Raw genomic sequence first — 27,728 nt, forward strand, 5'->3', positions numbered from 1 at the left:
ATGTTAGAACTCCTGATACCACCATGCACCCCGTCTTTCCAGTCCTTTGTAGACTATTCTGTTATTTTCTAATAAGTATTTGCTGTCTCTTATGACATTTGATTTTATTCTTCAATTTTTAAACTTAGTTTTCTGAATAGGAAACATATTTATATGGTTCAATTTGAAAAAGTATACAAAAGGTTTACAGTGGACTGACTTTTTCCTACCTTTGTTCTCCAGTATCCTGGCTGCCCTCCCTATAGGCAGCCAATATTACTAGTTTCTAATGTAGTCTTCCAAAGATTTTATGCTTGTACAAGCAAATCTGTTTATGTTTTTTGGCCATTTTTAAATACTATGTAGTATGTAGTCCTCTGTATCTTGACACTTAATGTATTTTGGAGATGTTTCTATATCAATATATTAAAAAACATCCACATTCTTTTTTTCAGCTGCATAGAGTTTCATTCCTTGAATGCTCTATACTTCATTTAGTCCAGCCCCTGTTTTTGGATAGTTGATGTTACAGACGGTGCTGTGTTGAACAAACTTGTATGTACATCATTTTGCATGAGTGGGAGATATATCTGTAGGATATGGCCTAGGGGTGGAACTGTTAGGACAAAGGGAATGTACATTTGTAAGACAGATTTTTGTCAAACTATACTTTATAGAGTTTGTACCAATTTACGCTTTCACCATCATTTTAGGGAATTTTTTTTTTTAAAGATTTTATTTTTTCCTTTTTCTCCCCAAAGCCCCCCTGTACATAGTTGTATATTCTTTAGTTGTGGGTCCTTCTAGTTGTGGCATGTGGGACGCTGCCTCAGCGTGGCTTGATTCAAACGGACGAAATACTGGGCCACCTGCAGCGCAGCGTGCAAACTTAACCACTCGGCCACGGGGCCGGCCCCTAGGGAATTTTAAATAATGAGGAGAAATTACTGTACCAGATCCGGCCCTCATTTATTTATCTAGTGATGACTGTCTATATGAGGGCTTGGCAAGAGTCAAGGCAAAATCAGAGGGCGTCCCCTACAGACCTGGAACAAGACAGGACATTTGATCTTGCCACTTCTATTCAGCAATGTACTGCCAGGGCAGTTAGGCGAGAAAATGAAACAAAAGCCATCCACCATCTGCACTGAAAAGGAAGAAATGAAAATATCTCTATTTGTAGATGACATGATCTTGTATATAGAAAATCTTAAGGAATCCATTACAAAATCATTAGAACTGATAAGCAAGTTCAGCAAGGTTTTAGGATACAAATTCAATATAAAAATATCAATTGTATTTTTATACACTAGCAATGAACAATCTGAAAATAAAAATAAGAAAAACAATTCCATTTATAATAGCATCAAAAATCATAAAATACTTGGGAATAAATTTAACAAAATAAGTGTAAGATTTATACTCTGACAATTACACTGTCAAAAGAAATTAAAGAGGGCCTAAATAAATGGAAAGATATATCATGTTCATGGGTCAGAAGACTGAATTTTATCAAGATGGCAATACTCCCAAATTGATTTACAGATTCGATGCAATTCCCATCAGAATTCCTGCTGGCTTCTTTGTAGAAATTCACATACTGATCGTAAAATTGATATGGTAATTCAAGGGACTCAGAATAGCCAAAACAACCTTGAAAAAGAAGAACAAACTTTGAAGAATCACACTTTCCGATTTCAAAACTTACTATAAAGCTACAGTAGTCAAGACAGTGTGATACTGGCATAAGGACAAAATAGATTAATGGAATGGAATCAAGAGTCCAGAAATAGCCTCTTGTTACAATCAGTTGATTTTCAACAAGGATGCCAAGGCAATTCAATAGGGAAAGAGTAGTCTTCAATAGATGGTGTTTGGACAACTAGATGTGTACACATAAAAGGACTAATTTGAACCCCCACCTTACACCATATACAAAAATGACTTCAAAATAAATCAAAGACCTAAATGTAGAGCTAAAACTATAAAACTCTTAGAAGAAAACCTAGGTGTAAATCTTCTTGATCTTGGATTAGACAATGGTTTCTTAGATATGACAACAAACCCACAAGTAGCCAATGAAAAAGATAGATCAATTGGACTTCATCAAATTACAATTTTTGTGTGGCAAAAGACACCATCAAGAAAGTAAAAAAACAGCCCACAGAATGAGAGAATCATATTTATTAACCATATATCTGATAATATTTGAGAATATATAAAGAATCTTTACAACTTAGTAATAAAAAGACAGATAACCAAATCAAAAAATGAATAAAGGATTCAAACAGACATTTCTCCAAGGAAATATACAAATAGCCAATAAACATATGAAATTATGCTCACATCATTAATTACCAGAGAAATGCAAATCAGAACCACAATGAGATACCGCTTCATATCCACTGTTATTCAAAACAAGAGAATAACAAAATGTTGGCAAGGATGTGGAGGAATTGGTACCTTCATACACTGCTCATGGGAATGTTAAATGGTATAGCTGCTTTGGCAGTTCTAAGTTTGAAAGTTTGACAGTTTCGAAAAAGGTTAGAGTAACCATTTAACCAAGCAATTTCATTTCTAGGTATATACTCAAGAGAGTTGGAAACACTTAGGTCCACACAAAAATTTGTATATGAATGTCCATAGCAGCATTATTCATAATAGCCAAAAAGTGGAGACAATCTAAATGTCCATCAACTGATGATGGGATAAACAAAATGTGGTATATCTGTACAATGAAATATTATTTGGCAATAGAACGGAAGACGTGCTGACACATGCATGCTGCAACATGGATGGACCTCGAAAGCATTGTGCTATGTGAAAGAGCCAGCCACAAAAGCCCGCATATTGTATGAGTCTGTTTATATGGAGCGTCAAGAATAGGCAAATCTATAGAGACAAAATGTAGACTAGTGGTCGCCTAGGACCAGAGGGAGGGATAGTTTTGGAGGAAAATGGAGAGTGACTGCTAATGGACATGATGTTTCTTTTGTGGGTGATGAAAATGTTATAAAATTGATTGTGGTGATGGTTGCATTACTGTGAATGTGCTAAAAACCATTGAATTGTACAATTTAAATAGGTGAATTGTACGTTATGTGATTTATATCAATAAAGCTGTTATGATAAAAATCGAGGGCAAAATAATACCATGGGTTTATTTTAGACCTTGGGGTTTGCAACTCTGGAGATTAAGAATTCCAACTTTTTAGTAGCAAACTTTCTAAAATTTCTTGAGTAAAATGCGTCACATACTCACATGTGACCTTTGAGACACACGGATAGTTCTTGAGCTGGGAACCACTCTGACTCATTTGTTCCCAGGTTTTATGATGAGCAACTTTGGAATGGAGGAGGTGCTTAGAAGAAATAAGGAAGTGTTGGATCACACCTACCTTCCAGCCTTACATAGTTGAGTTGCCTGTTGGAATTTTCTCTTAGGTTTCTCATAGAAATTAGCTGCTTCCTCAGGAGCTTAAATAATGCAAGAGTATTTGGTAAAATTTCATTTGAAACTACAGGAGCTCCTTTGCTGACCTATTCTGGCTGTTTCTAATGTTTCTTGGCTTCGTGTTTCCTAGGACCCCATGGGACATCTTGGCAGAACACCCTGTTATACGTCAATACGGAGTGTCTCTCTCAACTTCCCTTCACATTGAATTTTCTCTTTGTTGTCATACTTTATGCCCTTCTTTCTTCTTGTCTTAAAGAGAGACCCTCCACTCCTTTCTCTGAGTCCACACTCTCTCCACTGTGTTATTAATCCCACGATGTCCATTGGGACTTTGCTCCGTCATTTCTGTGTGCTTCTCTGGCCTCTTTGTCCCTTTCTTCCTCTGGCTTCTTTTCTCAGCTGGACTGTTCCTCAAATTTCCCATCATCCTTTAGAAAGCTGTAACAAAGGTACATAAAACCCAAATACCGAAGATCCTTTCCTTAGATCCTCATTTCTTCCTCAATATGCTATGTTCCTTTGTTTTTCCCCACAGTTACCTTTTTTGAAAAGTTTGTGTATTTTATAATTTTCATTGATGTTTACTTTTGATGAAGAGACCTGTGTTACAAAGTTAAGAGCCTTATGCTAAAATTGTCTAGAACATATCATACGTGGAAAAATTCTGGATGTGAAAGTGAAAAGAGGTTGCAACAAGGAGGAGAGCATCAGGCTGAGATTATCATTAGTACCAGGTGATCAATGAATCTATTATTGCACTAAGCATCCTTTTCTTTGATATTGAGAGGGAGGCATCACCACACATAGCACAGGTATTGCTAAGACACAGCGTTTTGCAAACAGGAGCCATAGTCACAACTTTCAAATAGTCACTTGACCATCAACCTCCTGCTAAAGGTAGGGACATATGCCAATATGTCCTTTAGCATAAGCTAAAGGTTCATCCATGTTGCAGCATGCATGTGTCATCATGCATGTGTACAATAGTTCATTGTACAGATATGCTAAAGGACATAAACCTCCTGCATTTATGTCAGGTAGGGAATAGTCTTGTCACTTTCATCAGCATCCTCTTAGGGAAGAGGTGTTAGTTTATAAGAGCTATCTCACAGAAGAAAACTTAACGATGTTATCTATAAAGCTGATAGAGTGCGCCTCTCAAATACCAGAGTACCATTTAATGAGAAAATTAGCTAGTTTATTGACATAATGTTTTCCATTGTAGCATCAGGGGAACTAAAGTCCAGAAAGGTTAAAATATCTTGGACAAAGTTCATGGCAATGTAGCTTTTTGACTGAGTCCTGATCTCCCAATAGACCTGGGTCATGTCACGCTAGTTCCTGGTAAACAGCTTGGTAACATGCATTTGTTATCTAGAGAAGGCTAGACTTAGAAAAAGATATAGAAAGCCTATACAGGGGAATTTTTGCTTTGGATCCCAGATTTTATATATAGCTCTGACACAGTTCAGCAATAATCCTACAAGCTAGTGGAAATAGACTTGTGAAGAAGAGTAATGACAATCGAAAGACTACAAATTATATGATATGGGAAAGCCGACTGCTCACATCTGTACAAGCTCTGTGTATCTGGACAAGGCCTTTGAAATGGAGGAAGTAATATTTATGCCATATAGTTATAGTGATCATTAAATTAAAAATTTATGTGAAATGCTGAGCCCTGTGCCTTGCAAATTATAAATTCTCAATAAATATTTGTTACTTTTATTATTCTCACGAGCAGCCTCTTATTCATAAGAGAGCACGTGCCAAAAATAGCAGTGTAGCTGACCTGGCAACTTTCAGCATTCATTTATGCAACGTGTATTTATCCAGTGGCATTGCATATATTGCTTTGCTCCTTTAACCCAGGGTTAAAGGTCATGTTGAGTTGTTTTTCAACTTAACCATCTGATTATATATAGCTATGAGTGGGCACTTCCCTCAGTCCTTCACTCTGCTCCCCAATAATAAAGACTTTTGATATCTTATTGTAGTTTTGATTTGCATTTCCTTAATGATTAGTGATGTTGAACACTTTTATGTGCCTGTTGGCCATCTGTATATCTTCTTTGGAAAAATGTCTGTTCATATCCTCTGCCCACTTTTTGATCAGGTTGTTCATTTTTGTTGTTGTTGAGTTGTACGAGTTCTTTATGTATTTTGGAAATTAATCCCTTATTGGCTATATGATTTGCAAATATTTTTTCCCAGTTGGTGGGTTGTCTTTTTGTTTTGTGGATGCACATGTGTATGGTGTTGAATGGAACCTAGACTCTTGGTGGTAAACACAATGCAGTCTACAGAGAAGTTGAAATATGATGATGTATACCTGAAATTTGCACAACATTATAAACCAATATGACCTCAATAAAATAATTTAAAAAAATATAATAAAGACTTGTGAGAATTACCCTCAATAATAATCAGTTGAAATTAATCCAATAAAAACCTGCAGCTTAAAGAAAATCTCATAAAATTAGTGTATCCAGGGATCATTATAAATTATCTCCTCATATTTTTGGTTAGCCATTAAAAGCAGTTTGGGGAAATTGTATAGTTAACTGTGTATAAGACTTCACAGAGGATATTTAAACCTTACACTCATATTTCGGATGACATGGGTAGGTGGAACATTCTACTGGTACAATAAGGAATTTATATACATTTTATGCTCAGTCTTGGAGATAAACTAATTTACATGTTTCAAGGTGACTGCCTGGAATTTCTAGACTTATTACCTAAGATTAGAGAACTTCACTTTCTTTGACACCCTGAGTTACGGCGCTGCCTGAAGCAATATTTCTTAATTACAGTGACCATGTTTTATTCAGGAGTGAAAACTGAGGGCCTGAGTCTTTCCATAGGACTGTGGAATTTCCCCTTAAGGATTCCATGAGGATCTGAAATAGTATTGAAATATGACTAGACTTGAATAAAGAAAACTGTTTTGAAAATAAGTTGTTTGCTGTTGTAAATTAGTGTTCTCTTTTCAGAAAACGTTGCATTTAAATTTTATGGTTTTCTTGAAGCTATTTGTTAGTCTTTGTTTTTTAATTGACTGTCATGAACCTCTAACCAGAAGTACCACCAGTGGGAGATGCACTAAGCCGGGAAAGTATGTCGCAGAACAACAGGCAAAGGGCACCGTGGTCTTTTGCCAGGCTGTGGTTTGCAAAACATGGCTCAAAAACGTCCAGCCTCCCTGGAGAGAAAGGTGACGAGATATTGCAGAAACAACCATGTGTGCAAAGGATTATTCTGAGTTTTTTCAGGCTGCAAGGTTTAAGTTTCAAGATAGAGCATCCTGCCCTATTTTTTGATATTGCTTTTGGCCATGGTTTCTTTACCTTCTTGTTTTTTGTTGGCAGGGTATGTGAGGAATTCAGAATGTGCCACAGGCCTGGGGAACGGGCTACATTTCTTCCTCATGATTTTTCCTCCAAGATGGCATCAAGTTAGAAAGAGCTGGCAGGAGGCCAGCATCTCCTCTCTTGTTCCAACACAGGGTATCCCCCAAGGCGCAGGAAGGAGCCATCTACCAACACCCATTCCTCCTAGTTTGGAGTTAATTTCTCAATTTTGCTTGTTTTGCTCCCTTTTATTTTTCAAGTTTAAGACTTTCTAGATGTTTCTTGAAACCAAAGATTAGCAGACTCTAAGTTTCTATCATCACTGGCAATGCAAGATCACAGGATGCTCAGAAGGCCAATGGCATAAGCAGTTGAGAAGGAAACAGAGTGAAAATGAAATGGAGAAAGAAAGAAAAGAGAAAGGGAAAAGTAAGAAATACATTTGTTAGAGAGTGTGGCAGCTTGGGTGTGGTAGAAAGGACACTGGATTATTTCAATAAATGTTGAAAGGGAATTTGATGAAATTCAGTGTCCATTTCTAGTAATTCACTGTGTTAATTTCTTGTAGCTGCTGTAACAAATTACCAAAAACTTGGTTGCTTAAAACAACAGGCATTTATTCTTTTACATTTCTGGAGGCCAGAAGTCTGAAATCGAGGTGTTGGCAGATCGGTTCCCTCTGGAGTCTCTGGGAAAGTATCCATTCCTTGCTTCTTCTGGCTTCTTGGAGGTGCTGGCATTCCTTAACATTCCTCAGACTGTGGCTACATCACTCCAGTGTCAGTCACCATCTTCACATGGCCTGTTCCTCCAGGTGCAATCTCCCTCTGCCTCTCTGTCATGAGGACACTTGTGATGGCATTTAGGGCCTAACTGGATAATCCAGGATAATCTTTTCATCTCAAAACCCTTAATTTAATCACATCTGCAAAAACTTTGCCATGATAGCATTCACAAGTTCTCAGGGTTAAGATATAGACATATCTTTGAGAGCTGTTATCAGCCTCCTTACTAAAATATGAATAGCTATATACGTCTATGCTGAATTCAAAACAAGTATAATTTCTTAAGGTGAAAAGCTAGAAGAGTTCTGTTAAAGTCAGGATCAAGCAGAGATGTCTGCAGTGACCAGGAAGATTTAATAATTTTTGGGCATGGCAGGCAAAAAACTTATACAAGAGGACTATATAAGAGATATAAATATTAAGAAGAAGTGTGAAATTAATGGAGAAACAAATAGATTAACAGGTGGTATTTGGACAACTGTCTAGTCCTGTGGGGAAGAGGAAAGAATGTTCTTGCCTTTTAAAAGTGTAGTGGCCATAAAGGAATGTAAAAATTTTAAAATTTTATATAGTCAAGAGAGGAAAAAAATCCTCCAACCATATGGACTCGCTCAGGAACGTGTGTGTGTGCGCGCACATTGCAGCACAAACTACAAAAGGAACAATGTCTTCTCTTACAAATAAAACAATAATAATAACCTAATATAAAAATGAGCAAACAGCTTGAACAGGCAGTTCATAGAAAAGTAAATACAGATGTCAGTAGTCATATAAAAAAATACTCAGCTTCATTAAATATTTTAAAATGTGATTTAAAACAATGGGGCACCCTTGTTTCTTATCAAATTGACAAAGATTAAAAAGTTTGTTGAATATTGAGTGTTGTTGAGGGATTATTCATTTATTTATTCATTTTTTTTCCTTTTTCCATTAAGCGTTTAAGATAGCTTACTAGGATGCTTGGAATTCAGCAATTTAACGTAAATTAAAAGTAAGTGAGACCACCTGTGAAGTAGGCATGCCAAACAGAAAGGTCAAGTTCGAATCCGATCAAGCTCTAAATAACAGAGGAATGTGTGAAGCAACGACAAGGGATAGGATCCACAGAATCCAGTGGGAAACTTCATAGGACAAATGACCAGATTTCTTTAACAAAACAATTACGGGGGGTAGGGGTTGAAGACAAGAAATGGAGGGAGAGCTTCTAGATTAAAAGGGACCTAAGAAACTTTACCAGCCAATTGTAAAACATGGACCTAATTTTGATCCCGATTCAAACACACTGTAATTTAAAAATATTTGAGATTTATAGGAGACCATGAGACTTTTGAGTAGATATTACATGTGATAATGATATTATGGTTATGTTTTTTTTAAATAGTCAGTTTCCTTAAAGATATTTCATAAAATATTTATGGATGAAATGATTTGATATCTGGGAGAGTGGATGGAGTATAGATGAAACAAAGTTGGCCATGAGTTGATATTTATTGAAGTTTGGGAATGGGTACATAGATTATAACAGTTTTGTTTACTCTCTCACATATTTAAGATGTTCTATAATAAAATGTTATTAAAAGAGTAGGTAAGACAGAAATGAAATAGAGCCACAAAAAACACTGACTCCGAAATGAATATGAATATGAGTCCCAGCTTGGCCCTAAGCCATCAACCCAAGGAAGGAAACACATAGAGAAACATTCACATCATCCATAGAAGAGATTGATCAATTATACAGGAGAAGCCAATTCTTGTTGTTGTTAATAACAATTTTTCCCCCCTAAAAGTCTTTATAAAGAGGGCGTTAAGTAAGGTAATGAAAAACGTCCTTACAGAGATGAATTTTAGAGCCTTCTTTTTAAGCCGTATCTCAACCTGGGTCAATGGCATCATGGTAGAATGCAGCTCAGTAAAAGAAATTGGATGAAGCTGGGAGAGAGGCAGAACAGACTCTGTACTGGTAGCACTCTAATGAGGGATATAGACGAAGAACTCTCCAGTGTATTTCTTTGCATGTCTTAGTCTTCAAGCAGCCAGTTGAATCAAAGTTACTACCCTGTAGTTTTCCTTGGCTAGAAGGGAGGTGATCACATTGCTATTAGAATTGTGATCTTGGACCAGAGAGAAAAAAGAATCCACTTCTCCCAAGGAAAAAATTCAACCCTCGTACTCGCTATCTCTCTCTTGTAACTGTTAAAAGAGAGTTTTCCGTGATTCAGTAGTTATTTAAGAAAATTTTTGGAAAATTTCAAACGTATTCAAAGGTAGACAGTATAATGAACCGCCATGTATCCATCACTCAGCTTTGACAATTACCAACTTGTGGCTAATCTTATTTCATCTATATCTCCATCCCTGTCCCTCAATATTCTGAGCAAATCCTGGAATTATATTTTATTTGGAGACAATTCACTATTTATCTCTAAAATATGAGTGCTATTTTTAAACCTAAGCAAAACTCAGTGTGCATTTTGAAAAGATGAAACACATCACTAAATTTCTTTGCAACTTGTTGCTATGTTTTTATTTTAAAGTGGTATTTTTCACACCCTTATGACTACATTTCCTTTTGACAAAGACTCGTGAATGAAGCAGCATATGAATGAGGAAGGAGATGAGCACAGACAGTGGGGATTCCCCTCCTAACCACTGCCTGCCTCCTACCTTCGCTCTGGGCCCAGACCACAACTGGAGGGCATTGCCTGTGATTTGCTCTTAGGTTCTTTCAAGAGCACATAGTCAGCACCAAATTGTTAATATGACAAAACACACTTCAGCTCTACCGGGACTAAAAAAAGTGCTTCAATCACCTGAAGCTGTAAGAACACTCTTCTGAGTGCTTTCAATTCTTTGAAAGTAGGACCATTTCCAGCTGAGTTGGTGGTGCTGCTCTTCACATGCTGGCATAGTCTCCTTTGACACGTCCAGCAATTCTTGGTGTCCTTCCCTGATTCTTCATTCGAATCTCATTCTCTCAGAATGTTCTTGCCTTGGCTGCCTTCCATTCTCGTGCACTTCTTGTTTCCCTGCCTGTCTCCTTCAGCTTTCCACTTCTCAGTTGGTTGCCCCAAGATCTACTTATTTTTCCCCCAACCCCTCTCTTAAGCTCCATTTGTCTCCTTGAAATCTGTCCCACGTCCCTCCAGCATCTTGTATTTAACACATCTGAATTGGAACTCATTATCTGCCTTCTCCCACCACCCACCCCAATTGACCTGACTTTCCTTTTTCACTTAATTTCATTCGGATGTGGAAGAGCCAGGTTACTACTACTACCACTACGTTCCTCATCTTCTCCAGTAACTTACCAGAGCTTATAAATTTTGCCTCTGTAAAGTTTAAGCAGCTTATTTATTAGCTGGATTGCTGTGGTCTCTGCCTCTTATTTCTTGAGTCTAATGTTTACTCTGTACATAGGTAAGGCATGGGGGATGGCTTTGAAGACCTTGCATTCTAGTGCAAGAGATGAGTGAGCTGCTGCGTTCAATCAATCACTGTAGGAAGGGAGATAGTAAAGACACATCCAGGGTACTTTGACCGCACAGATGAAGGGCATTTATTGCCTGTCTTTTGTGGAAGGCTTCCTGGAGGAGAGCATGCTTGAGCTGAGTGTTAAAGTTGACCAGTAGAGACAGGTGATAAAAACATTCCATGGAAAATATGAGCAAAGACCTGGAAGCTTAAAACAGCAAGGGGTGGACATGTGGGTTTATGTGTGTATGTGTGTGTGTGTATACCACAGTTTCAAAACATCCTTCAGATATTAGATTAATCTTGTTACATTTTTTTTGAAATATAAGTGACATGGCCTGACACTCCTCTCCTGAAAAACATAGATGAATTCTTTTCTTAAATCTGAAATTTAAAAATTATTAGTTATAGCCCTTCAGTCTTTGGCTCCAAGCTACCCTTTCAGCTTTCTCTCTATTACTGTCCTTCACTTCATCCAAAGTAGACAACTCACAATTCTTTGAAGATACCACAGTGCCTTCTTACCACCTTTGGGAGCTCCTCCTCATTCTACTTGGAATATCACTATTGCCTTCCCAAGTTCTGATTGTCAAAATTCTAGCCGTTATTTTAAAAAAACTTTTTGGAGGAAGATTGGCACAGGTGTTAACTCAGGGTGAATCTTCTGCAAGCAAAAAAAGAGGAAGATCAGCAACAGATGTTAGCTCAGGGCCAATAAAAATAAATAGACTTTTTATTATGGAAACATTTAAATATATAAGAGAAGACGTAATAGTATAATGAACACTCATGTACCCTCAAATCCTACCAATTATCAAAGGACCACCTAAAATAACTCCTCCTCTGTGGGATCATTTTTTAATATCCCCAGCCTGATTTCTTCTCTCCTGCGTTGAGCCTCCCATGTATTCACGGTGTAGTATTTGTATTGTACACCACACATACTCCCTGATAATACAGGAACTGTTTTTTTCTTATCCTCTGACTCTTTCAAAACAGAAGTTGTAGCTTAATGACCTTTTTGTTCCTTGCAGTGCCTACTTTGGTCAATTATTGACAGTTTCGGCTCAAAGGTATAGCTAGCCCAATGAGGAACTTCGTCTGGAATTTAATTCTTACTAGCCAGAAAGAACTGGTTGGTGATGGGGGAAGTGATGGGAAGCTGGGGGAGAGTAACTGTTATCGTGAAGAGGGAAATGGTGAAAAATGAGACACTTTGCTTGGACATATACTTGACAAGGAGTCCTTGACCTGACTGGGATCTTCGATCGCTTGTGGAGCTTTCAAAAAAATATGTGGTACAGCCACATTGGAAGACAGTTTGGCCATTTCTTACAAAACTAACATACTCTTACCATACGATCCAGCAATCACGCTTCTTGGTGTTTACCCAAAAGTGTTGAAAAGTTATGTCCACACAAAAACCTGCACACAGATATTTATAGCAGCTTTGCTCATAATTGCCAAAATTGGAAACAACCAAAATGTCCTTCAGTAGATAAATGGATAAATAAACTGTGCTGCATCGGACAATGGAATATTATTCAGTGCTAAAAAGAAATCAACTGTCAAGCCCTGAAGAGACATGGACGAACCTTAAATGCGTATTAGTAAGTAAAAGAAGTCAATCTGAAAAGGCTATATACTATATAATTCCAACTCTATGATATTCTGGAAAAGGCAAAATTATGGAGACAGTAAAAAGATCAGTGTTTGCCAGGGGTTGGTCAGGAGGAAGGGGTGAATAGGCGGAGCACATAGGATTTTTAGGGCAGTAAAAATAGTCTGTATGATACCATAATGATGGATATATGTCATTATACCTTTGTCCAAAGCCACAGAATGTACAACACCAAGAGAGAACCTAATGTAAACTATGGACTTTGGGTGATAATGACATGTCAATGTAGGTTCATCAGTTGTAACAGATGTACCACTGTGGTGGGGGATGTTGAGGATGGGGGAGGCTATGTATGTGTGGGAGTAGGGAGTGTGGGGGAAATCTCTGCACCTTCCCTTCAGTTTTGCTCTGAATCTAAAACTGCTATGAAAAAATGAAACCTTTTATAAGAAAATACAGATTCTGAGGGCTCACTCGCAGAGGTCCTGAGTCTGAAGAGCTGGAATAGTTCCCATAGTCAGTGGGAATCAGGAGACTATGTTCAAGATTGATGAGATGTTTGAAAAATGTAATTTTCATATAAATAACGCAAGAGAGGAAGAACAGAAGAAGATGTCTGAAGAAATAAGCTGCCCATATGAGGGACATTTTGTTTAGCTCTTATTTAAAAAATATAAGCACAAACATGGAAGGGAGAAAAGAAACTAGTGTTTGTTCACAGGCTACTCTGTGCTAGATGCTACTCGACTTCTCATGTATTGTGCCCACTGAATCTCTCAATGACCTGAGTCTCTCATCTCTGGTTTGTAGGTGTGGAAACTGAGTTTAAGAAACATTCTCAAGGTCACAGTGTTAATAAGTGACACAGCTGGGATTTAAAATGAGGTCTTATTGATGCTTAACTTTGTATTATTTCTACTTCATTCTCTTTGGTGTGTGTCTTTTTTTTTTTTTTTAAATTTTGGAAGCCTCTAATAGTAATGTTCAAAACAGTCAAGAAAAGAACAACAAATGTTCAGTCAACAAATATTTACGATGTGCAGGCACTGGGCAAAATTGCTGCTGTATGGGACTTATATGGGGAAGATAGATGGTAAACATAAGTAATAAGTACATGCAAAAATAATTTGAGATTGTGAGAAAAGGTATGAGGAATATAAATGGAAGCAAGTCATGGAGTTTTTTTTAGACAGAGTGGGCATTTTAAACTAAAATGTTACAGATTCTGTAAGGTGGCATTGAGTTCATATTGTGTGTGAGATGCCAGAATGTGGAAGCTGGCACGGGTGGACAGTGATCCTTAAGGAGTGCTGAGGAAGGTCTGAAAAGGGTCTGTGGGGTGTGTGATAAGTGAGTTGAATTTGAAAGGTTGAGCTCCCGTCCACAAAAGGCTAGAACCTCTAGGCAGAGGGGACACACAGGTAAAGGCAGGGTTGTAGGAGATTCATCTGCCTCCTTGGAATCATAATGACTGCCTGTTTTAGAATGAGCTTTGCAGCTTTCCTTCTCTAAATCTTGTGTAATTCCAAAGAAATTTGGCATACTGGCTGCAGTCTCAGTGGTGGGTGAGATCCGGTGGTTTGGGGAACGGAAGCGTGTATGTCCACTTTCATAACACTGTTGTAAAGTCGGCTTGCTTTCTGCACTCTCTTCCCTCTGCCGTGCTCCGTTAGTTGCTTTGCATCTGATCATTGCGATTTAATAACATTTAATGACACTTCCCTGCTGATTTTAGTGCCAGCTACCCTTGGCGTCTAAGCCCAGATGCACGTATTAAGGAGGGGACAGCCAAGGCCTCCAGGTTGGCAGTTACTTGGCTGGAAATCCCATTCACATTGGGAAACAAGATTTTTAAAATAAATTTGGCACTGGAAGCAATGCCATCCTTTTGTAAAGCTGTGTCAATAATCATAAACCCTCACAATCATGCCCCCCCAACCCTTGGCCAAGCTGACAAATATTCAGGCGTCAGCATATCCTCTTGATGCCACCTTCTGTTGACCCTGTGGGATTCGCTTGCTGTTTGGGTTGGCACTTGAGCACAATCTTGTGTTTTATGTAAGAAGGCACATGAGAGAAGTCCTTTGTGCTTTGCCTCTCTGAGTGGGTGCTGAGCAAGAGGTCTTGTATACCCCATCATTTTCGGTATGGTCAGAGCTAGTGAACATTTCTGTGGCCGGGTAACTGTTTTCTAACTATTGGCAAAGTTTTTTGTTTTTTGTTTTTACCCCAGTGCCATTTTGTTCTAGGCTGGGATCATAGTGACCTAGCTTTGGCTTAAGATGAATTTTGCAAATATATGTATGTGGTGTGACTACAATATTTTCAGAGAAAATGGGCATGCGTGTGACACCGGCTGATGAAATATAGTGCCACATATGCTCAATCAGGCTGGGAAGGTCTACCCTTGGCAAATTGTACCAGTAAGAGGGCAAAGCTGGTTGAGAGCTGCAGAAATCTACAAAATTCTCTCCCCTGAGAAGGCTTGTTACTAGCATGCAACATAATACAGAACCTATTTTCTGGTATATTTTTCATTTTTGCTTTAGAATATCAAGGGAAAAGGCTGTTTCACATAGTTGGCCACTTAGCTTTATTATTCATCTTGCTCCCTCTCATTAATTTTTTTAAACACAGTGTTAAATGTTAGCGTCAGGTGTTGGCAGCCTTGCTGGATGGAACAGATTGCTTTGAAATAAAGACAGCTGGAAACTGACCACATATTGTTTTTCTTTCTTTTAAGAAATGAAAGAGGCATTTATAGAAAGGCTGGGGAATGCTGTCCTTTCCAGAATTGCTTTATAGATTTATTCCTCCAAGTCTGGTTAATGATTAATGTCCCGCCTTGGTGTCCAAATGGACCCACTTCCCTTCTCCCTTCCTGAAGTTGCAGTTCCGCGGGAACAATGAACTAGCAGAGGTTTGCTGCAATCCGCACTTGAGGAGGGGGTGGAGTCTGTTCAGTTCTGTTTCTCTCTGCTGAAGTGTGGTCTTCTGAGCTAAGTGAAGAATACCTTCGGTGGGCTTTTCCTCTGCCAGCCTTCCTTGCAGCCTTGAAAACCTCATCAGAATCAATTCTGCTGACTTCTTACTGGGCTGCTCTTTCAGTGATGGGCACGTAAGTGAATTATGGAACGTTGGTGTGTGTGTTTGTGATTTGTGTCTTCTTTGATCTACTTTTAAAAATAAAGGCAGGGTATTTTCTTACTGTGTAATTCAACTAGGTTTTGTGTCTCCTGGAACGATTTTTCTTGTTGCTGTCAGAAGAGTACCAGGGGCCTTCTTTTTTACACCTCGAAGACTTTATTGTTATTTTGGTCATTTATTCCTTTAATCTCTGTGCCAAAAGATTTCTTTTTTATCTCTCTCTTAGTTTACTATTTCTTTGTATAGACATTTTGATGATGTGTTGAATTATAGTGTAATAATTGATTGCTATTAATGAATTGCTAATAATTAATTGCTATGGTATAATACTTATTGGTATGTTAAAGTTTTTCAAAGGAGCTTTTCTCTGTAAATAATTGTTTCTCTTGACATCTATCTTGTAAGAGCTGAGTTAGAAAGAAAGCTTGTAGAAGAGAGAGATGTAGGAATTTAAGAGTAATTTTAGCTTTTGGTTTGCTTAAAGGGAAATTGGGGAGCCTTTTTCACAGGCAAACTATATTTTACTTTCCTTTTGTTTTGTTTTATCTGAGAGAATTATAGAGTCATATCTGTGGGGATTACCTGAATTACCTGTCGCCTGTTTTGCAATACGTGTTATCTGGACAAGTTGAATTTGTCATTCACTCCTTACTAGAGTATCTCATTGAAAACAGCATTCCCTATCTTTTTGACGGAGGCCTATGGATGGGAATTGTTGGAATTAGGCTCTCTATCTAGTTGGATTCTCACAAACAGATCACACACTTCGCATTGTTCCTGGTACATAGCACAGCTCTATGTACTAATAACTGACCAACTTAGTAACATGTGCTAAATAGCTTCCTGGACTCCAGGAGTAGGAAAGTGAATGGTGAGTTTTGAAACTTATAAAATATATAGATAAGCCCAAATGAAAGAAGAATTGAGAAAACCTGTTATAAAGAAGATCATTGTAAAAGGCTTTCTCTGGGTTGATTGCTGCCAAGCATATTTTTTCCTGGCTTTATACAGCTTGGCAGAATTGATCTAGATTTTGGATTTTGAAAGCATGAAAAAAAAAAGGACTCAATTATGCGTTATATTGGGCTATGATAATATGGCGAATTCTGATTGTGATTTCTTAAGTGACTTATTTTTGAATGAGAGCCTACGGATTCTTTTTCTAAATGATTATAATTAACACCTACTTAAGGTATCTCAGTGCGCTTTCCTATATTATCTCATTTGATTCCCATATCAGTTCAATAAGGTCAGTATTCATGTTACTTCCCCATTTTACAATTGAGGATATCGAGAATCAGAGGAAAAGTGATTCTGGAGATCACTTGGCGAACGGAGAAACCAGATGTAAGCTGTTTTTTGAAAAACTCAAAACCCCGTACTCCCTCTACCCCATGCTGTCTGATCATCTCTAAACTTCTTCCACTGTGGAACAGGAAAGGACCTCTGCCCTGGGTGTCCGGGGACGTGCGTTCTGCTTCTGCCTGGGTCTGTGATGTGATGTGAGCTGGCTCTGTGATGCTGAGCAATCACTGAAGTCCTTGGATGTCATTTTCCTGCAAAGAGGTTACTTTGTTTGATAAGTTTCTTTGCAGCTTTGGGATTTCCCTCCAGGGCCTTGTCTGGGATTGTGTCAGCTCTGTAGTGCTCATCAGCAGTGTAGAGAAGAGGCAAGAAAGACAGTAGAACCGTGGGCATTCCGTCCAGCTCTGCTTTGGTTTCCCCTGCCAAAAACACCGAGAGACACAGCATCTCCTTTGATGAGGAAAAATCCCAGGCCCTTAACAAGACTCTTTTCTCTGATCTGCTTTCTGAGCTGGCATTTCTTTTTGACCCATCAACAAAAGTATTTGAGCCAAGCTCTCTTGTGGTTTCAGCCCGGGAATGAACACATCAGTTATATTCCCATCTGGCCCCCAAAGAAGGGAAAATTTCCTTGCATGAGCCCATGTGTTATCTTAATCCTTTTTGGAACAGGGCAAATGTAAATAAATATTACTCTATCCATCTCTTAGGTGTTTTGTCTTATTTAAGGTGGTTGAGAATGGGCAGGGCAGAATAGTGGGCAAGTATTTTTTATTCTACCTCCATGGCTAACTCTATCAGTCATTCACAGATCAATTTAGAAAATTGTGGGATACTCAGATAAGGGTGACTGCGTTTGACTGACAGTAAAAAGAAAAAAGGCTGGCCCAGTGGCATAGTGGTTATATTCTCATGCTCTGCTTTAGCAGCCAGGGGTTTGCCAGTTTGGATCCTGGGCACAGACCTACACACCGCTTGTCAGGCCATGCTGTGGTAAGCCTCACACATATAAAGTAGAGGAAGATGGGCCCAGATGTTAGTTCAGGGCCCATCTTCCTCAAAAAAACACAAAAACAAAACCAGAAAACTTAACCAACACCATGTACCATTACCATCATTATGTACAAGAAAGAACAAAGAAGTTGGAATGATGAACTCTCAGTAGGGAGAAAAGGGCAGGTCTCCCTCGGTAAAGAGAGTTGGCATTCTTCTTCTGACATTTTCACCCTGGAGTGGTGAGAAACCTCATCCATGACCACAGTCTGCATTTGGGAAGCTCTGCTCAGCCTGGTACTTGATTGCTTGTCACTCACAGACGTCCTGGTAGGAAGTGGAGCTCTGAATGGGGAGATGAGAGCTACGTTCCCAGATCAGCCCTTTTCTTCTGCTTCTGAGCTCGTACTGTGATTTAGACTTTAACTTTATCCTTACGTCTTTCCCTATAGGCAAGAAGCGAAACCCCGGCCTTAAAATTCCAAAAGAAGCATTTGAACAACCTCAGACCAGTTCCACGTAAGTTGGCAAGATGCTCATCTTAATCCAAACACTTATACTTTACAGATGTCCAGGGAACGGGGGTTCATTTTTGGACTGGTGAGCAATACCTTGACTATGGAAATAGGTGTTAGAAAGAGGAGCCCTTTAAAGGAGGAAGCCATGTGCTCATTGTTCTGAGACTTGAAATAATCATACTCGGTCAGTCATTGAATGGGTAGCTTTGAACTGAGTGTCTCATATTACTGGTTGGCTGAAAATTGAGTGTCACAAATGCGTTTGGCAGATGGGGTCCTACGTATGTCCAGGAAGCTCACTGGACATGGAAGTTTTGCCTTTTCCATATAGATTTGAGCGAACAAGCAACTCCCTGTGAAAGCCGCTACTATAAAACTTGGGTTGAGACAGAAAGATGGTATTTGGTGAGGACTCAGCATCCTGACACCTCAATCCTGTCCCATATAAACAGAAGGCGAAATGAAGTAAAGGAACATATTTTTTATTAGCTGAGGCTTTGGTCCAAATCCCTGAGTGAGCTCAACTCCCAGTGAAGCAGGACACCCTCTCTCTGAGCCTCCGTATTGTTTCTTTGTCTCTCTGTGAGGTGGGGAGGGTATCCAGCTGGTGGTATGATCGCCTATGGAGGCATATGCATGGGAGGAATGGAAATTCCAAGGAAAAGAAATCACAGCAGAGGTACTAAAGAGGCAGGGCAAGTACAAAGAGAGACCATCCCAGTGGAAGGTTGAGTTTTTAAGGCTTTTGCTCATCTCTACAAAAGTGCCTGCCTTTGTAAAGGTTTTTGACTGTAACCCTGATCCAGCCTATCAGAAAGTGCGCCCCCTGGTGTTGGAATGAGCTAGTAAAAATGATCATGACATGTAAGACTGCTAAGACTGTTAGTCATTGCATTCTGTGCATCAATATAAACAAACTTTCCACTGAAGAACCTCTAAGAACAAAACTGAGAGGAAGGTGATTCTTCACGGTTCCGGACTGCAGCTCAAGGGCCAAACTCAAGTTAGACTGTTCCTTTCGTGAGGATCTACAGGAGGAAGTTCTTTCCATGTCTATTTTCAAGATTGGGTTTTTTTGGTGCCTCTGGTTGTTTTTTTCCTGTGGACCCATGAACTGTGTAATTAGTAACTTTTCCTTTTTTATTGGTTTCTTGAGCGCTTAGAGTCAAATATGTGGCTTCCCTGTACCACCTGTATAAGACTTTATGGGATAGACTTTAAATTTTTTTTTATTTTAAAGTAATTGCAGATTCTCAGGAGGTCGCAAAGAAGCATACAAGGAAGTCCCATGTATCCATCCCCAAGCTCATGTCCTCCTCCTTGATGTTAACATCTTACACAACTCTAGTACATTATCAAAACCAAGAAGTTGGCATTGGTGCGAACCATAGAGCTTCTTCAGATTTCACCAGCAATACAAACACTCATTTGTGTGTGTGTGTGTGTCCATGCAATTTTATCACTTGTGTAGCCTTGCATAACCACTACCATAGTCAAGATACTCAACTGTATCAACACTACAAGACTCTTTCGCGTTACTCCCTTATAGCCACAGCCACCTCTAACCCCTGTCCCTGTTATCCCTAAGCCCTGGCAACCACTAATATGTTCTCCATCTCCATTTTGTTATTTCATGATTTCTCTGTAAATGGAATCATGCATCTCCTTTTTGAGATTGCCTTTTTCCCTTCACTATAATTTCCTTGAGGTTCATTCAAGTTGTTGCACATATCAATAGTTCATTCCTTGTGATTGTTGAATACCATTCCAAGGTATGGATATACCACAGTTTAACTCTTTAAACTTTGAAGGAGATATGAGATGTTTCCAGTTTGGGGCTATTGTGAATAAAGCTGCTATGAACATTCTTGTACCAGTTCCTGCATGAAAATAAGTCTTAATTTCCCTGGGATATATGTCTAATAGTGCAATTGCTTGGGTCATTTGGTAAGTTCAGTTTTAGTTTTGAAAGAACTGCAGAAGTATTTTCCAGAGTGATTGTACGATTCTCATTTTATATTCTTACCAGCAATGTATGAATGATTTCAGTTTCTCTGCATCCCTGCCAACATTATCACTATTTTTCGTTTTAGCCATTCTGATAGATGTGTAGGTGTTGTATCATTGTAGTTTAATCCTCATCTCTCTAATGGATAATGACATTGAACATTTTTAGGTGTTTATTTTTCATCCGTATATCTTCTCTGGTGAAATGTCCGTCTATACATCTGTTTGCCTATATTTTAATTAGATTAGATTGTTCTTTTAATGTTGAGTTTTGAGAGTTCTTTGTATATTCTAGACACAAGGAGTTTGTCAGATATCTGATTTAAAAACATCTTCTCCCAGTCTGCAATTGGTCTTTTTGTCCTTTCATTTTGATGAAGTCCAATCTAGCAGTTTTTCTTCTTATGGATCATGCTTTTGGTGACAGGTTTTGGAACCCTTTGCCTTGTCACAGGTCCTGAAGATTTTCTCCCATGTTCTTTTCTAGAAGTTTTATAGTTTTACATTTTAGCTTTAACTCCATGATGCATTTTGAGTTTAATTTTTGTACAAGGTGTCAAGTTTAGGTAGAGCTTTATTTTTTGCCAATAGATTTCCAATTGCTTCAGCATCCTTAGTTAAAAAGGCTATCCTTCCTCCATTGATGGGTCGTGCGAGGTCTGCACCTGGGATCTGGACCGCGAACCCTGGGCCACTGAAGCAGAGTGCAAGAACTTAACCATTATGCCACTGGGCAGGCCCCATGGTATTCCGTTTTTTATTTTAGTTTCCACTTGTTCATTTTCAGTATATAGAAGTACAATCGATTTTTCTGTATTGATCTTATATCCTGTGACCTTACTAAACTCACTTAATAGTTCTAGGAGCTTTTTTGTAGATTCCTTAGAGATTTCTATGTACACAGTCATGCCTTCCACAAATAGAGACAGTTTGATTTCTTTCTTTCCAAACTGTATTTTTCTTTCTTTTATCCATTTTCTTTATTTCAGCGTCAAGCATGTCCTGTACTATGTTAAATAAGATTGGTGTGAGAGCAGGCAACCTTGCTTTGTTCTTAGAAGGAAAGCATTCCATCTTTTATCATTAAACATGTTATGTTTTTGTAGATGCTCTTTATGAAGTTGAAAAAGTTCCTCTCTAGTCACAGTATACTGAGAGTTTTTATCATGAATATGTGTTGAATCTTCTTGAATGCTTTTTTGTACATCAGTTTGTATGATCATAGATTTTTCTTCTTTGTACTATTGATATGGATTATATCGATTGATTTTTAAATATTGAACTATCCTTGCCTACCCAAAATAAATCCCACTTGGTTGTATTATATTATTTTTCTATACATTGTTGGATTCAATCTGCTAAAATTTTGTTGAGGATTTTTTTCTTTAAGTTCATAAGAGATGTTGGTCTCTAGTGTTGTATGGGTTTTTTTTGCTGTGTATCATTATTTACTGGTTTTGGTGTTGAGGTAATACAGGCCTCATAAATGAGTTGGTAAGAGTTCCTTTTTTTTTTCTGGAAGACATTGTATAAAATTGATGTTAATTCAATTTTCAATGTTTGCTAAAATTCTCCAGTGAAACAAAGTGAGCCTGGATATTTCTTTCTCTGGAGATTTTTAGTTACAAATTCAATTTCTTTACTAGTTATAGGACTATTAAGATGATCTGTTTCACCATGGCTAAGTTCTGGTAGCTTGTGGTTTTCAAGGAATTAATCTGTTTCTTCTAAGTTATTGAGTTTATTAAAGTTGTTCATAGTATTTCCTGATTATCCTTTTAATGGCTGCAGAATATGTTGTCATATCCTCTGGTTTTTTTCCCTAGTATTGGTAATTTATGTCTTCTCTTTTGTTATCTGTGTCAATTTTACTAGAGGTTTATCAATTTTATTGATTTTTTTTAAGAGCCAATTTTGTTTTCGTTATTTTCCTATTTTCAATTTTATTGATTTCTACTCTTATCTTTATTATTTCCTTTGAGATACTTTCTTATATCAACCTTCCAGCTGTCTTACACTCCTTTCCTTTAAATTTTTCTTCTTCACCTTTCTAATTTATATTAATTTTCTGTATTTTATGAATTTTTGAAAGCCACTGTAAATCCTTTCTTGGTACAGACAAATGAATAAAAACCTGTGCAAGGATAAACTTGGTTTCTATGTTGTCTTTCCCTTATGTGGTAGAATAGACTCTGACTGTATTTTTCTTTTTCACCATGTTAGGGAAAGAGCATCACTTCATTATTGTAGACTATACCACTTTAGCTCATGGAGAGGCTTATTATTATTATTATTTTAATACTGAGGCTAAAATTTGTACTCCTGAAGAAGTAGCTTCCACATTTTCTGTTTTTCTTGGCAATTTTTTGAGCTTGGCTCGATGACTCTTACCATTTATACCCTGCCTCCTTCTGCTGTAATACACAAAAATAAATAGCCTGGGACAGAGCTCCATTCTCCTTAGTTCCGTGTGTGTGGTCCTTTTGCGTGAGCTCTTACTTTGAGTAACTGATGTCAATGTGTTTTTGCCTCAGATTTCTGAGCTGCTGTCCCCTCACTTAAGCGGCAGTAACTAATTCTAAATCGATTCTGTGCTTGTTGACATTATTTCATTTAATCCTCACGAGAAACTCAGGAGGCAGTTACTATTGCTCTCACTTTATAAGTGAGAAAAGAGACCTGTACATGGGTCAGGTGTCTTGCTCGAAGCAGGTGAGATTGCTACGTGCATAAGAGTTCAGGCTCATGGCACTAGAATGCCTACGCTTGTATTTGGGATCCAAATGTCACTAGTGGAATACCTTAGGCAAGTTGCCTATCCCCAGTAAGCCTTGGTTTCCCTTTTTGAACAATAGAAATAAACAATGATGTGGTTGCTATGAGGATTAGGTGTCATAATCCATATTAAGTGGCTAGACTACTGCTGATTCTGTTGTAATTTCTCAATGAAGGTCACTCCAAGTATTGTTGTTGTTATTATCACTCCACTTAATATTTATTGTTGTGAAGTGGGAGAGCTGGCATACAAACTTAGGGCTCTCTGAGTTTCAAGTATGTATTCTTAGCCATGCACGCATTGGACTGGTAGAGACTGTGGCCGAACAGCCCATGGCTCTGAGATAACAGGCACAATCTTACTTCTATAGTTGAGAAGACTTTGGCGTGGCTCTGGGTTCTAATCTCACCATCTCTATGAATGATGTTAAATTATTTAGTCTGTTTCAATGTTAATTCTTCACATTCAAATAGAGATAATAATACTTCTAAGAGTTGTGAAAATTAAAGAAGATATTTTATGTAAAGAGTCTAGTACAGTCTCTGGCCCAAGTAGATGCTTAATAAATTTTGTTGACTACATGAATAATAATTGTAACAATAACCAGTGAACTGATTACTCAGGTAACATTATAAATAAATAATTATTACAATAAACCAAAACTGTTTGTTCATATAAAAAACTAATACTAGGTGACCTTTGGAATACCTTTGGCCTTCCAGGGAAGGAATTTTGTAATAAGCTTGGTTCTTTTCCCGGAGGACTAAAATATTGAATATGACAGAGAACATCCACCCACAGTTTAAACCTCCTGCATAGCTCAAGGCTCCAGGCAAACTAACATGCCCAGCCCTGGACAGGACACAGTGTCAACTAATCTAATACAAGCTGTCAGTCTTGGCCTCTTGATTTGATGCTCTTGGCAGACCTGATGAGCCCAAAGGCCCAAGGCTTGGGACGATTGATCATTTTCATTAGGGGAGGCCTGGGTGTTGGGAGTAGCTTCCTTCGATTCAGTCAGTCTTGGATTGGAATCATGGCTTCCCCACTTGGGAGCAAGTTAGTTAAGCTCTAAGCCAGTTTCTCATCTGGATCATGGGAATGACGATGCTCGTAGGGGTGTGCGTATGTACGTATGTGTGCATGTTTAAAGAATTAAATGAGATGCTGGTAAAGTACCTAGCCCAACTTTCAGCATATTCCTTTTCTCCTTAGGTCAAGACTGAGATTTAGGTGGTAAGAGTTTTATTCTCAACTCTATTGAGGACTGTATGGCTTCAGCAAATCACTGACTTGTTTTGGGTTTCGTTTTTCTCAATCTGGAAAATGGCGTGAAACCCTCCTATTAGGTAGAGGTGTAATGGCAAGGTTAGTAGAAAACTGGAGTCAGTAAACTTTTTTTGCCAAAGGCTAGATAGTAAATATTTTAGGTTCCCCAGGCCACACTGGGCTCTATTGGATATTCTTTGTTGTGTGTTTTTTTACAAACCTTTAAATTTGTAAAAATCTGTCTTAGCCGGGTGACAAGCTATCATTTGTGGAGCCCTGATATAAAATACCTAGAATATCAGACCTGGAAGAGGTCTGTAAATAAGAGGTCTGGGTGAGAGGTCTTACCCAATACTCTCGTTGGATGGTGAGAAAACAGAGGTGGCCCCAAATAATTTTTTTATTAGTGACTTTTCTGTTACTTTATATTTTTTAAAAGGAAGGGTGCTGAACAATTGCAAAGGACTTTTTATTGTTTATCTTAGTCACATGTTTCAAGTAATATTTGCCTTTATTTCAAAGTTCCAGTGCAATTAGTACAAATTGTGACAACTAAAGAAAAACAACTTTAGAAATTTTAAGAATGAGAAATCAGATTTTTAGAAATTTGATTCCTCTGGAAAGCATTTCTGAAGAAAAAGTCCCTGCTCAGGAACACAAGATATATAAAAACATCACTCCTGTGTGCGTGTGTGTATGTGTGTGCACGCGTGTGTGTTCATCTCTTTCCCTCCCAGTCCCTGCTTTTAAATTAATACAGAAAAATTTTAAGTATTCCATGCATATCAAAGGGATTTGGAGGTGAGAGAAGGCTTGCCATTAGAACCTTAGATTCGTGTTTATACAAGTGTTTATGGTCCTACTTTTTCCTTATTCTTTTATTTATTTATTTAGTTTCAGCAGAAGGGGAAGAATTACAATGCATTAGAGTTGGAAAAAGTCATCATTGCCAAAGGATTCTTTTCTCTCTTCCTTTCATCTTCCCTTGTATTTTTCTAGAGATAATTCTGGCATGTAATGTCCCTTCAGGGACACCTGAGGGTCTCTTTGGTCACCCTTTGTTCTGGCAGCTCTCGGATTCTTTTGTCTTTAGCCTCTAGTTGCTTTCTTTGTTTGATCATATTAACAGTATGTTTCTTGACATTTACTACTTTTGTCATGATACTTTTTGTGCATTTATTTCAAGAAAATGCCTTTCTGGGCTCCTACTTAGGTGCACAGCCAAACATCTTTCTCTTAAGTGGATTGATATCCACCAGGGAGCAGTGAAGTAGTAGAAATAAATACACATGAGGGGGCTCTGTGTTCTCTCTTGTGGAGACAGAAAATCAGCAAACTTCTGCCTGCTGAGAGGACCCCTGGCCAGTTTGTACACTAAGTATAGGAGAAATATCGCCACTAGATTAGACAGCCTGGTAGAATAGAAAGTATTCTGACCTGAAAATCAGGAGACCTGGGTTAGTTGTGACCTTGGGCAAGTCACTTCAGCTCTCTGGAGCTTTTTCCATCTGTAAAGGCAGGGACTAGACAGATTTGGAATTCCCGTGTTCTATGAATTTTATGAGGTAACAGAACCATACCCCAATTATGGTCTCTTTTTTTTTAAACAATTGTGGAAAAACTGGTGGGATAATTGGACACATTGGTGCTCGTGGATAAAAGAAAAAGTTTGGGGCTCACTAGAATAATAGTATAATTATCTATATAACAATGTATGTATGGTTCATACTTATTGGATATTTACTGTATACCGGGCATTCTTTTAAGCATTAACTTGGAATATCTCATTTAATACTCGCTCTTTCTCCATGAAGTAGGTACACTATTATCCTCATGTTAAAGAAAAAATGGAAGCTCAAAGAGATTGAGTAATTTAAACCCAAATGTATTTCATTCAAAATCCCACACTATTAACACTTTTATGTTGCTTTATTTTACTCATGAACTTTCACCTTATTTCTAAGGAAAAAATCTCTCCAGTCGCCCGTGATTTGGGAAGGACATATTTGACTAAATATCTCCTGTTTTTTCTTTTCCTCCTTGTCTTTCTTAGGCCACCTCGAGATTTAGACTCCAAAGCTTGCATTTCTATTGGAAGTCAGGTGAGAAAAATCATGTCTGCCAGTTGGTGTTTTGCCATTTTATATATATGCTTTCTGATTGGCCATTGAAAATTTATCTTTTGTAACATGCTCTCAGGGGGTGAATCAAAAAACTTTGAATTTAAACGGAGGTGGTCTGTGGAGCTCTTGCAGTTCTAAATGTTGCATTGAAATCAGGCTACTGTGGTCCTGATAGGAGGTATTTGAGAAGAGTAGATGACTCCCTTTGGGGTACATTCCTCAAGGTCCGAGCATAGATCCGGTTGCCATCAGTCAGCAAATGGATTGCACGTGTAATTATGGGGACATGGCTAAAGAACCATAATGGAGACAGCTTACACGGAGCAATTTGGCAGCTGGGTTGGAGTTGGATCTCTGTATTCCCTATGACAAGAAGGAGACATGCCACAGGAGTCTAAATATCTCCCGGCGCTTCTTGCTTTCAGTGGCTGGTTGGAAAAGTTTCTAGACCAGAAGCTTCTGGACCAGAAATAGAAATAATCCTTAGAACATTGGGAGAAACCAGAGAAAGGACATCACAGTCTATGTCCAGTTAATTTTTCTCTGTCCTATTGCATTGTTCTCTCTTGCAGAACTTTGAGGTGAAGGCGGATGACCTGGAGCCTATAGTGGAACTGGGACGAGGTGCGTACGGGGTAGTGGAGAAGATGCGACACGTGCCCAGCGGGCAGATCATGGCGGTGAAGGTAGAGTTGACATTCCCCCAACGTTTTCTTTCTGTGGTGTATATGTTTGTCCATCTTAATTGCACATCAGCTCTTTTCATAGAAGCAAACAATCTTCAATGGGGTGAAACAGAAAAATTATTTGTAGGGAACAGTATTTCCCTCCAAATGTGTGGGGAAAATGCTTCCTTGGTATGAGTTGCATGTGCTGTTTTCTTTTTGAACTAATAAATCCAACGCCCTCCTTTTAATTTTT

At 38.3% G+C, this 27,728-nt stretch overlaps 1 protein-coding gene across 2 annotated transcripts in view; it reads left to right on the forward strand.

Moving 5' to 3' along the window:
* MAP2K6 (mitogen-activated protein kinase kinase 6) overlaps positions 1 to 27,728 on the forward strand; it is a 116,978-nt gene that overhangs the window by 55,591 nt on the left and 33,659 nt on the right. For both annotated transcript variants that reach the window (XM_046676986.1, XM_046676987.1), the window contains exons 2-4: positions 18,567 to 18,633; positions 26,738 to 26,786; positions 27,380 to 27,493. In XM_046676986.1, the coding sequence (XP_046532942.1) occupies positions 18,567 to 18,633; positions 26,738 to 26,786; positions 27,380 to 27,493 (230 nt within the window). The remainder of the gene's footprint in view (positions 1 to 18,566; positions 18,634 to 26,737; positions 26,787 to 27,379; positions 27,494 to 27,728) is intronic.

This window comes from Equus quagga, chromosome 11 (genome assembly GCF_021613505.1).
Source record: "Equus quagga isolate Etosha38 chromosome 11, UCLA_HA_Equagga_1.0, whole genome shotgun sequence".
NCBI lineage: Eukaryota > Metazoa > Chordata > Mammalia > Perissodactyla > Equidae > Equus > Equus quagga.